General features: G+C 41.1%; 1 protein-coding gene across 1 annotated transcript in view; it reads right to left on the bottom strand.

Annotated features, from left to right (window-relative positions):
* The window catches only part of si:ch211-186j3.6 (neural-cadherin), a 280670-nt gene that overhangs the window by 115170 nt on the left and 152758 nt on the right, over nucleotides 1-12742 (bottom strand). The window contains exons 19-24 of the mRNA XM_062390233.1: nucleotides 11202-11873; nucleotides 9968-10159; nucleotides 8905-9348; nucleotides 8395-8725; nucleotides 7161-7254; nucleotides 2892-3076 (exon numbers count right to left, since the gene is read on the bottom strand). Of these exons, the coding sequence (XP_062246217.1) occupies nucleotides 2892-3076; nucleotides 7161-7254; nucleotides 8395-8725; nucleotides 8905-9348; nucleotides 9968-10159; nucleotides 11202-11873 (1918 nt within the window). The remainder of the gene's footprint in view (nucleotides 1-2891; nucleotides 3077-7160; nucleotides 7255-8394; nucleotides 8726-8904; nucleotides 9349-9967; nucleotides 10160-11201; nucleotides 11874-12742) is intronic.

Here is a 12742-nt window from a genome sequence, read left to right as displayed (position 1 = left end):
TATGTACTCATCATGTGCATCTGATTGTACCTTCCCCCTGAGCACTTTGGATTTCACTACGCTAATTCACATGGACATTTCAAGGACTTCTTGTCCTGAGCCCTAATCTCAGGAAGGCATATGTAACTGGTGTTTTCTTTGTGTACTCTTATTGCATTCCTCATTTGTTCTTGAAATGTGATTTAGAATGTCAAGGAGGGAGTAAGTAATGCTATAAGTAGAATATTTTCATAATCCCCGACACTGAGAATCAATGAGACTGTTTACTCCATGGCTCCACATGGAAAAATAAAATCCTGGAAATGGCTTCTGTTACATATCCTCCGCACACACACACACACACACACTGCTGTTTGGTAGCTTGCCCACACCACAGGATGATCACGAAGTCATTTATCCTTGACATCCAATGATGTTTTGTAACCTCAAACTTACACTTTTTGGGAGTTTGCTCATTTCCGAGCTTTGGGTTAATAGCGGAATTTTGACACAGTATTCACAGCAATTTTCTGACACCGGCGCTCCAGCTCAGTTTAAGTCCCTCTGTTACAACCAGGGCCATTCAAATCAATACACTCCACAGCAAACAGACCTTTTGAAGACCGTGGAGCCATTTAAAAAATCTCACTGAAGTGACCACCCCACAGGCACAAGTTGTTGACAGACCTAAACTGATCCTTCTAACTTAAATGGACAGAAAAGACATGTTTGAATTGCAAAAAACAACAACACTGAGACCTGTTTAACTGAGCAATTCTTTCATGGTGATTTCTTTTGTTCATTGAAAAGTGACAGTTGCTAGTCTGCATTTGGTGCAGTGAGTCATTACACAAATATTGGAATGGGAGCACCAGCTGTTCTCCACTGAGCCATCCCTTGGTTTGGTGCACATTCATTCACATCAGCCCCTTTTCCACAACGACAAGCAAATCTTTTATATACTTAGGTTGACTCTTCCCTTGCATCCTCTCTTTTTTTCTGTCACTCTATTCCCAAGCCTTCTTTGGAGTGCACCCACTGGCCTCCCGCTCTGCTTCTATTTCAATATCTCTGAAATCATAAAAATCCTTCAGCCATGTCCCATTTCTCTAAAGTGAATTTAATTCTGAGGAGACAGCCGATGTGCTGTACATCAGGTAATGATGAATGCTGCTCAGCATGTGCGGAGAATGTGCTGGTTGAGCAAAACCTCCCGACTAATTATTTTGCCAGCATAAGTAATGGAAACAGGCTTTTCTGTGAGTGCACGAACGACAGCTGAGAGCCAATAAGTCAAGGGAGAACGATTAATAATGTGTCTTTTTGTTTTTTGTTGCAAAGGAAACATCTTTAACTGAGACAGTCCTTTGAAACACTGCTCACTACCAAAGCAAACAGTAATCAGTGATCATTAATTTTCTAGGACTGGAGACAACTCAAATAATGAGCATGCTCTCCAACACTCCCTTATCAGCGGCACTGAGCTCAACAGTGAGCAGTTTTAATTTTCAAGCAAAGCTACCTGCTCCTGCAATAGTAAATGTCACTGGACATTAATCAAAATGACAACAGACAGAGAGGCTGTGCCATAGCTGTAAACTGGAAAAAATGCGCTTTGAAGGCCAAAAGCAGTGGGGGTCAAGTATGTTGGCATGAATGTCCAAACTAAGCTGATACAAAGGAGTGGTAAACAACTGGCCAAAGCTAAATTGCAAAGTACAAGTCAAGGTTTCTTCGCAGAGGTGCGAGTAGAGTGGACGATTTAGGATGTCAATCTTTATAAGAAGAAAGCTCAATGCCCAATTAATTGATTTCACCCCTGTGTAATGTTCAGACCTTTGACTTTGTCCTTTGTATCATTCTGCGTAGATACAATACATGCATTTCACCGCATCCATTCAACACCAGAATTATGCCAATGTTAGAATATTGTAAATAAACCAGACATAAAGAAAAATGTGGTCAATGGGACTTCAATCCATAACTGCTGCCTATCAAGGATTAGGTCAAGCAAAGTAGTCCAGATGTCGCCACCAACATTTGTGAGCTCCTCGTGGGGGTTACAAGGTACTGCCAGCCAGATTTAATATATACTGCTTCCAGCGTGTTCAGAGTCTTCCCAAGGGCCTCCTACCAGTTGGACACACTTGGTAAAATATGTAATGGAAGACACCAAGGAGGCATCCTGATCAGATTGCCTAACCAATTCAACCGACTCCCTTTCAAAGCAAAGGAGCGGTGACTCAACTTCCATCTCCTTCCTGATATATCCTTATCCTATTTCCAAGGCTTTGCCCAGCTGATTTGCAAAGGCTCTCAAGCCTTATCGTGTTCTTTTGGTCACGTCCCAAATCTCATGACCTTGTAGGGTATTGACAAAAAGATTGATCAGTAAAGGAGTGTTGGCCTTAGATTGAGCCTACTCTTCAGTACAACATCTGCTTACTCCTGACACTGCCCCAATATGCCAAGCCTCTGCTCCATTAACCGGTGGATTTGTGGCAGTAAAAAGTTTTTGGTCATTTGACCAAACTTCCCAACTCAACATTTTGAGGTTGTTGTCTTAGGATGGGGGGTTCTGATGTCAACCACACACATCAGTCTTATGATAACGCACAAACATCCACAAACTGGAGTAGTGTATGACATCACACTCGACAGATGCTAGTAACCTAACAATTGTGAAAGAACAACGATACATACATAGAGATGGCAAACACACATCAGCTGTGAGAGCCAAACCAAAACCAGACACAGCAATGACCGGGCTCAGGAAAGGTCATCAACCAGGAGTCAGTTGTCACCCGCAGAGATAATAGGAAAGACATTCACATGTGACATCAGAGACTATTTTTCAACAGAGACAGGTGTGTGTGTTTGTGTGTCTGTGTAGCTTTGTGGGTCAGCCTTACCTGCCAGTCGGAGGGACCCCGAGTTGTAGATGGCCTCGTCTCGCAGCTCCCTCACATGCACAGTGACGGTGGAGACAGCATCGGGCCAAATTCCATCGGACACGCGGACCTGGAACTGATAGGTGCCCGGTGGGGCATTCTCCTTGATGATCAGGAAACCTGTTCGCTTGTTCAGGATAAAGTAACTGAAGGAAAAAACAAACAACCACATCAGTAAAAAAAGAGGTGTATTTAGATGACAATAGGTTTAATGCCTTGCTTCTATTTCACATAAACTGAGCCTTCTACAGGATGAGTAAATTAAACCTCTCACCCTCATGAATCAACAAAATGAATGGACATGTTCAGACAGCCAAGTGCATCCCCTGTTAAGCATTGAAACTTTCACAAACATTCACAAAGACCAAGCAGGACTCAAGGCTTTCGGCGATTGCCATCAGGAAAGTTACTGCATCATGTGCCTCCTGGCTACAGCGATCCAACCCAGACCAGAATCCAAGAAAACAGTGCAAAGGTCCAGCCTGAACCCTTTTTCTAATGGTTTGGAGCCGGAGAGGGACAAGCTGCTGAATCTACAGGGCTGACCCCTCGTATTGTAGTGATTTGTCAATTGGCCATTATCAGTGTGTCAGTAAGTCTGGAGAGACCAGTACTTTAAGTGGTTTGACCGTCACATTGTGGCATGGTAACCATCTAAGTGGGAAGAAAAACTCAGTAGGAGGTGGCGGTGAAATTGTAAGGGCCATCGTTAACTAGACTTTATGCACTTGGTTTGCTCCTTTCAGTTAGAGACTTATGTCATCCATAGGCCATGCTATGTGCAGCTGCTACGTGTACCCTTAATTAAAGTTAAGGATACACATTAAATTAATTTGGTAAGATTGTTTTTTTAAATAGTTAAATGATGCTATTAAAATGGGATTAAATATCATTATTGACAGCTGAGACTACTACTGTGCAGGCTCCAAATGACATTTATATGTGAAGCAACTCATTCCAATAAGTAGTCCCAAAGTCCCTACCTACCAATCCATGGTGCGATTGTATTATACAGCACTGACAGTCAATATGTTACTTATGAACTGGGATTTCTGGAGAACGTGATGTATACTGTTCTTACCTTTATACTTAAATATGTATCATTTAAACTAAATGCAATTATCAAATGTCCTAAACATCATGTTGTTCAAGCAATGTATAACAAATACAATGTCTGTGGGTTGGGTGATATAAAGGCTCCATAGCCTTTCCTGTCCTTTTGCCAGACGGATTTAGATAGAACAGTGGAAATATGTTTTCAACCCCCTCGGCCATGTGTTTGACTCTGCATTTCACTCTGTGTCTTAGTCTTTACTCTGTTTTTCTGCTGTTAACCAATTCCCCTCTGGGACAATAACAGAGAGTGAGCAGAGACAATACATTAGGCTGAGAGAGGCAAGGGAAAAAAACGAGACCGACTAATAGGCACAAAGACATGTGAGGAAGCAATTTCACTTGGTTCTTGTCTACATGCTCCCCTTGTACATTAAATGAGCTCATTCAAGTTTAATTAGAGAGGAAATTCAAGAACCCTGGCAAATCAAATAATAAACCACTTGGAGACACAAGGGCCACATTAGAACATTTTACAGCACATGTTATGGTGTGTAGATTATGCCTTAGAGGTCTAGCACTTTATTCCAGGTTCCATCAATAAAATACTATTATACATGTCTAGTAAGACTACCAATATTTTTCCATTTAATACTTTCCAATCTACTAATACAAGTTTTATTGACATTTATGTCAACTACTTACATTAGTGGCCACTTCTACTCTAGTAAATGTAGGATACATGGAACTATCCCGACTGATAAACAAATGTACGAAGTCGAAATACAAATGCTCAATCCTCACTGTGCAATGTGGTAGTTACAACCGCCTGCAATACAACCTCTTGATCCGAAGCGCCCAGAATTGAGCAGCTGAAGTACACACTTACACTGAACCAAAGCTGTTGTGCGTGATTTGATTCAGTGAAATGAAAATATATAAAGCAAACCAGAACAAACTATGACAGGATTCGATTTGTGAGAAGCCAGGACAGTAGGCATTAGGCAATGTGCTCTGAGCTCAGTGTAGGTTTGAAAACCTTCAGAGAGAGAGAGAGACGTCATGAGTTGATAATGCTGTATATTACACCCAGTCCTCCAAGGGGCTGAACCTTGACTTTGATAGAGACAGAACAAAAATGAGTCAGTGAATTTAGCTCAGTTTGGAAGAGGAAGGACAAGGTGTTGTGGTGCTGCAGTGTCACTGTATGTGTTCCTGGGACGTGTTTGTAATTTAAATAAATATATAACCAAATTAAGACTTTTAGCATTGAGAAACCTTAAGGACAGCCTTTGAAAAACTAAAAAAAGGAACTATGAAGACCGAAAGAGAAAAAATAATAAAGAGGAATAAAACAACAGACAAAACAAATGACAGAATGGTTAGGTACTGGAGAAAAGGAGGATGGTAAACAGATGGAAGAGAAGTGAAGAACACCATATAGAGTATCAGGCTGATTTAAAAGATGTTTCTTTCCTGTCCTGATTCAAGAGCATGCTCTTTAATTCTGAGGGCAATACTTCTTGATTTCACATTAGATCTTGTCTTTCATTGAATAATTTTTTTTGGAATGCTCTTGTTTTCCTCTTGTTTAAGATGAAGTTTGAAAATAATGCTTTTTGTTTGGCATTTCTGAAAGGCTGTTTACCATCATGTGTTTAACATTCAAATATCAATTATATTTCCATGGATTATTTGCTCATTGGGAAATTAATGACAATTATTTGTCATCTTTATAGTTAAATCCAATACATTTCTTGACCTTAAATGCTTTTGACCATAGTAGTATAATACAATGAAACCTGATTTATAAAAAAAATAAAAGAAGAATACTCAATTATCATACTTACAACAGATTAAGAACATTATTCCAGGCTAACCGTTTGATATATTAACACGGTAAGGCTTGATTTGTATGTAATCTTGGATTTGTGGGGCACTGGCCCCCAAAAAAGCCAGACTACTGGGTATAATTGACAATACGCTTGGCTCTCAAGAGTTAATTACACCAAATTATGTTAAAACCATTGACAGACAAACCATCTAACTTCTAGTGTTTATAAATAGGAAATGTAGGAAAAGTAACTTCTGTGAGTAATGACCCTTTTAAAAAATACAGCAGGTGAGACATGCATAAAGGCTAAGAAATTCCTTACATTGTGCAACACATATTATTCCATTAGTTTTACCTATGATTAAGATCCACATCTCTGCTCCTGATTTCTTTGAGTTTGTTAGACTGTATTGAACATAAATTATGTAACATGAATGTTCTGTATCTACCATACCGTTCCTACAGAGAACATCACTTCTTAGAAATGTCACATAATGGACTGATTACATAGAATGTCACCCTGTGTGGTCTCATGCATGCATTAATGTAGATTGACCCGGTGGCAGAGGAGAATTGCGTTGCCTGTGAATACAGTGAAAGAGAACTCTGCAACCTGGTGAGCTGTCAAGTGGAAAACCACCTATAGGTAAGCAATAAACCGCAAGGCTCCCATGTTTCGGACTAGAGCTCGTCATTATGTTACAATATACTGTACATCACTTTCTAAAAATATGATATATTTATCCTGAAGTCAAACTAATAATTTGTACCAAATTTGAAAAGAACCTGAATAGATCTGAGATTGTAGGGATTGTATTTGTAAAACCTAAAGTATGAGCTTTCATAAGAGCAAATAGAAAGAGTACGATAAATTTCTACAATTTTGTATTATGTATTAACTATATTCAACAATCAGACATCTCCTGCATTCAATTGCTCCCTTGAATTAGTTTATGACACAGTTATGGTTTGAAAATGCAGACAAAGAAGAAGAAATTTCCATCTGTATGTGCAGATGGCCTAGATGACTGTTTAAGTTGGAAAGAAATGTTCAATTTTCATTTACAAATGATCCATAGGGCAGTTTTCTTTTTTCTTGTGTCATAGGTCCTAAATGTGCCGTCAGGGACATTATTCTGAATTACCATGAATATACATGAATTAAACCGAACCCATTCTAGGACTTTTCTGAAATAATAACTCAAATGAAAGCTTCTACACAAAACACAAACACTCTCAGACAAACAACTGAAAAATGACCTGTTCACATTTACAATCAAAAGGTGAAACCCTTTACATTCACTACTAAAGAGCATACACACTTATCACATGACATTATTTACCTAGGCACATGTCCTTCAAAGATGTAAGTCTTGTTGTCCCAGTCATCCGGGTCAGGAGAGTAGACCTTACCAAGCACTGTGGTTGGCATACGGCCTTATGACAGAAGACACATTAGTTAATGAGATTATCAGGTTAAATGGCCAAAAGCATTTCAAGTCAGTCGGCATGTGATTGACACTGAAAACGCTGGAGAGGTTTAAGAGAAAACGTGTTAGTCTACACTGGCCTCCATTTCTTCAGTAAAACGTTTGTGAGACACTATGTGTTGCCTTTCTGCATGTGTTGCCTCTGTGTCCATGTGTTTGAAACAAACTATGCAGATTTGAGGCTGATTTCCCATTCCCTTTCAGCTGAACTAAGAAGTGACATTGCAGGTGATTGGCACAGGGAGAGGGAAATGCATAACAGAAACCCTGTTTGAATGCACAATGATTATAATCATCTGGAAGGAACTGCTGTTCTTTCCCTGCAGCTCCTCACACTCTGAGCCATGTGGGAATTACTCTGAGGGTACCCTTCACAATTTAAAGGCAGACCATGACATGCTGAGTTTTAACCTGTGGTTTGCCTTTGCCAGAAACTTTGGAGGTAAAAAGTTACATAGCAATGGAAATGATGATGCTACTATTTTTCCGCACCACATATTGTGACAAACAGCACACAAGTAAAAGCTCCATGTTTTATTTGGTGAAAAAGGATGCAAATACCTGTCCATCTTGTAAAGTTGATGATGAATAACATATTGACTGACAAAATCTTGTGTTTAGAATCCAATACAGTCCGCATAAAATTATGAGATTCACTGTATTCTAGCCTGTGATACTCGTTTAGGTTGCCTGCTCGGTATACTGTACCAAATTTGAAAACTGAACAGAAAAATAGAAGATAATTTATCAGTTTTGAACTGCATCAAGCTGAGCCACAGTGTGACCCCTTAGCATAGCACTATGGGAGTCATTGTGACTGAACACCGATCATGCAGACAATACTAATGTGGTGATGATGGGTGGGTCGAGGCAGAGGTGAATAACACAATAAAAATGTTAGTGTGTGTGTATATCTCTGTGTGTGCCAGTTGAAATCACTGCACACTGATTAGGAATTACTGTAAATCGCTGCCAGTATGATGTTACACCTACAGAGAAAATTACCCTTGATAGCAAAAATCTAACTGTGCTTGAAAATGTAAAATATCAGTTGGATACATCCCGAAGATGTAGACGACCTTCTCACCTCGGTGACTGTTGATGAAAATCTGTTTCTCCCCTGCCACATGCGCATGATCATTCTGGTCTCCGATAGTCACTGTCAGGGTGGTGGTCACAGTTTTGGCTGGACGGCCGCTGTCACTCATTATAATGGGAATGAGGAATTCTTTCTGCCGTTCACGGTCAAACATCCGCAGAGCAGTTAGTGTGGCAGTGCCATTCAGGTTGTCTTGGAGGTAGAAGTCGTTGTTGTGGCGATACTCAGGGGGGATTGAGAAGTGAAAGGGGGGGCCATTCTCTGGAGAGTCCTGGTCCACAGCTCGCAGGAGAGTCGATGTTTGGTTCAACCTCACAACCTAAACAAGGAGGGAGAGCATAAGGCATTAGGAGTTACTCAGGTTGGATTTTTTTCATCTGAACAACCAGTGAACAAAGATTATCCTTAGCTCCTTCCTCACTTTCTTCCTTTTTAGTAACTCATTGCATCAAATCAGTATGGCACATGTAACATGAGCTCAAACCCAGTAGAGCTTACCTGTGGTCCCGCCATATTCTCAAATACCATTGGGGAGTATGCTGCCTCAAACTCTGGTCCATTATCATTCACATCCAACAGAGGCAGCTGCACTGTTGCACTGCCTGATAAACGTGGAACCCCATGATCAGTTGCTATGACAATCAAGTGATGCTGGGGTACACTCTCCCGATCCAGAGGCTGGGCCACAGATAGCACACCAGACTGGTCAATGGTGAACAGCCCCTCAGGATCTGAGTCCTCTGATAGGCTGTAGGTGATGTCACGGTTCTGGCCTGAATCAGAGTCACTGGCAACCAAACGTGCTACACTAGTTCCCACGGAGATGTCCTCAGGTAGCGGGGCGAGAGAAAGAAAGTGTGGAATGAAGACAGGAGCATGGTCATTGTAGTCCTCTACCTCCACCACACAGTGAAGAAGGCTGGAAAAGTCCAGGTCTTCCACCTGAAACATCAACCACAATAGGTCTCAAATTGTAATCAAGTGTTGTGTAGACAAGATCAAGAATACATGTAAAGTACATTGGAAACACTGCAGCTCAGCTAATTGGCTAACAATGGCCAACATACACTGCAGTAACTGTGATTGGACAGAACAATTTGTATAATTTAGATGAAACGCACTCGAAAAAGATCACTAGAATTTTTGTATTTTAAATTATTGTCGATAGATCTCTTTCACCTAAATCTTACACACTGGACCTTTAGGATAAACCATTATAATAAGAATACCACTACAGCATATATACAAAGGTTGCCTTGAAAAGCTTTAAAGGTTCTGTCTGCAAATGATATAATATACCAGGTGTTTGAATGGCTTCTCAGAGGTCCCTTCACTTTGAAATTATTTGTCCAAATTTCTAAAGACAAAAAACTCTATGATCACAAATTAAGGAAAATTCTCAAAACCTCTGCTGTTTTCTTTTTCTGTCAGTTACAATAATTCACCACAAAACGTTCCAGGAACCTGCTGTATGTGAGTGTGTCCAACAACACTGAAGCTGGGTGAGAATAATCTTCAATAACGCAGCATGTCTATTTGGAATTGCTTCCATGTCCTGTACCTTCAGGGTGAGGTTGAACCTCTGCTCGCTGTGGCGTTCATAGTCCAGTCGTTTCTTCAGCCGCAGGGTGCCACGCTGCTCCTGCTTGTGACTGACCATGTAGAACTTCTGCTCTTGGTCTCCAGACACAACACTGAAAGTAAGCTGGGCATTCTCTCCAGTATCCGTGTCCTCTGCAGCAAGGTCCAATACCTAAGAACAAACAGGAAGATCATGTGAACAAAGTTTGAAGGTTCTATCCCATTGGGGATGGTGGCTTCTGGCAAGTTGACTAATGTTTTGGACGGTAGCAGCCACACGCAATGAGTTACTGTTTTTTTCGACAACTGATATTATGTCAATATTCGACTCTTTATTCAACAATTATATAATTTGAATGGGGCTTAAAAGGGTCATAGGGTGCAACTCTATTGGAAAGTGACAAGAAAAAGGCTGGGGCTTATGTTCAATGCAACTTTGTTTAAAAGCTCGGATGTGACAGAAGTAGAAGCAGAAATGGCTCTTGTACAGTGTCATGCTGAACATTGAACGCTGATATACATGCTACATTGGTTAAGTAGCAATAAGTTAGTGTAAATAATTAAGTGGTCAAACTCTATCTTTGTGAAACAAGCCCATATTTTCATCAAAATATCTAGGTCACTGCAGCTTGACAGATGTTGAATGATGAATTTCTACACAAGTAATTAGTTCACTTGGGCGCGCTACCACTATGTCCTGAGCAAGTACTGTCCTGTGGTGTTGGGAGGGAGCCTATATATTACATGGACTAAAATAGGAAGTTTTAGTGTACTATACTGAGCAAGAGATACCAAAGAAATGTGCACATTTTCTTCCAGGTCAGGACAGGACATATGCCTCATGCCTCTCTATGGAAAATATGCCTTTACTGTTTTTTCAAATACAGCAGATGATTTGTATTTCTTCTTGATATTCTTTTAAATGGAGTCAAACTATGAACTACCCTCAAAATCAAAGACACTACGCTCTAAATATGAGCTTCTACACCTGTCTATACCATTAATCTTAGGTTGGAGGCAGGCTGCTGACTTCTCCCTCGGTTCAGTCCTCTCTCGTATGCAGTATTTGTCGGAGATACTGAGCTCTGAACAATATCTCTATCCACCAAATGGTAAATTGACATTTGCACAGGTCATTTAAAAGGAAGGACACAAAACAGTTTCTTTAGTATAGGCCAATAAAGTGGTGCCTCAACAGTAAGGCTTCTACCCACCTCTGCATTGGGGTCTGAATTCTCTGAGATCCGTGCTAAGCAGGAGTGATCCGTGAACCTTGGAGCATGGTCGTTCACATCATTGATCTGAATAGTAGCAGTTCCGGTACCAGTCATCCCTCCGCCATCTCTGGCCTCCACGACCAGGAGGTAGGACTCAACCTGCTCTCTGTCCAGACCACCCAAGGCGACAGTGATTGTTCCTGTGGTGGGGTTTATGGTAAACATTTCTGAGAAAGTCGGCACTCCTCCTCCCTCCTCAACGTTAGTGCCATCTAGACTACCCACAATCCTGTAAGAGAGCACGGCATTCTGTCCCACAGCGGAGTCGTCCAGGTCAGTGGCTGTCATTTCCATCACAGACGTCCCTACTACCGAGTTCTCTGCCACATCTCCTTGGCAGCTGGGGGCGCAGGTGAAGACAGGCGCATTGTCATTGATATCCCAAACGTTAATGATGACATCAGTGAAGCCTGTCAGCCCTTCGCCACCTTCATCGGTGGCCAGGACGACAAATCGCCACACAGCGCGCTCCTCGCGGTCCAGAGTCCTCTGGGCGTAGATTTTGCCTGTGACCTCATCAATTATGAATTCGCTCTCTGCACCCTGGCCGTGGAGAGAGTAACGCAGGGCCTCTGGGTCGGCATCCTTATCTGGGTCAGACGCCGTTACCTACAACATCACAGGCGCAGTGAGACAGAGAGAAGGATATGAGAGCGTAATCACTGGCATTTTTTCAACACTATTTAATAATTGAATTGCTGCTGACTTGGCATGATGTCTCAACTGGACACACTTCACAACTGCTCTGTGCAGTTATAAAACCCCCAGTAGGTAAATCTGGCCAAGATCCAACCTGCTGTGCCCCGGCCCACACCTCCTCTGCCTCTCTTCTTCTGTCTACCACTTCTCACTCATCCCCTGAACATAAGCAGCAATTACACCCTGAGCAAGATGTTTCAATTTGGCATGGTAATTGCAGTGTGATATAGAGCCAAAATTAACTGTGTTCCTTTAAAGGGGGAAGAAGTGTGCTCTTACATGTGAAGGGAGGGAGGAGAGCACCGGGCTTACAATGAATCACCAAAGTGTATTCAGTCCCATAGAACAGCTTAATGATGGTGAGACAAATATGTGCTATTGAGCAAGTGTGACAATTTACACAAATTTAAATGTTTTGTTTATCAGAATGATAATTTATAGAAGATACAGCTTCAGGGTCTGCGCCCAAATGATCTAGAAATAGGCCGTATCTGTCCACGGCTGCACAGTAATTGCCGGGTAAAGCCTAAAATCAATGTTTAAAATGAAATGCAAACAGAAAAAAGGAAAGGGCTAAAAAATGGTAAACTCAGACTCAATTATATTTCTGCAGCCTTTTAAAGAAGCTCAGTGTATTAAAGAGAGGATGCTGACTAAAGGCAAGAATACATGAAGTCATTAATGATACAACTACAACTCAATAAAGACTTTTTAGTTTGAAGTGTTTTTCCTCTCTAATTAAGACACATTCAACAAAATGCACACTTTTAAAATTGTAC

Source organism: Platichthys flesus, chromosome 1 (genome assembly GCF_949316205.1).
Source record: "Platichthys flesus chromosome 1, fPlaFle2.1, whole genome shotgun sequence".
NCBI lineage: Eukaryota > Metazoa > Chordata > Actinopteri > Pleuronectiformes > Pleuronectidae > Platichthys > Platichthys flesus.
This window is presented reverse-complemented; position numbering and strand designations above follow the sequence as displayed.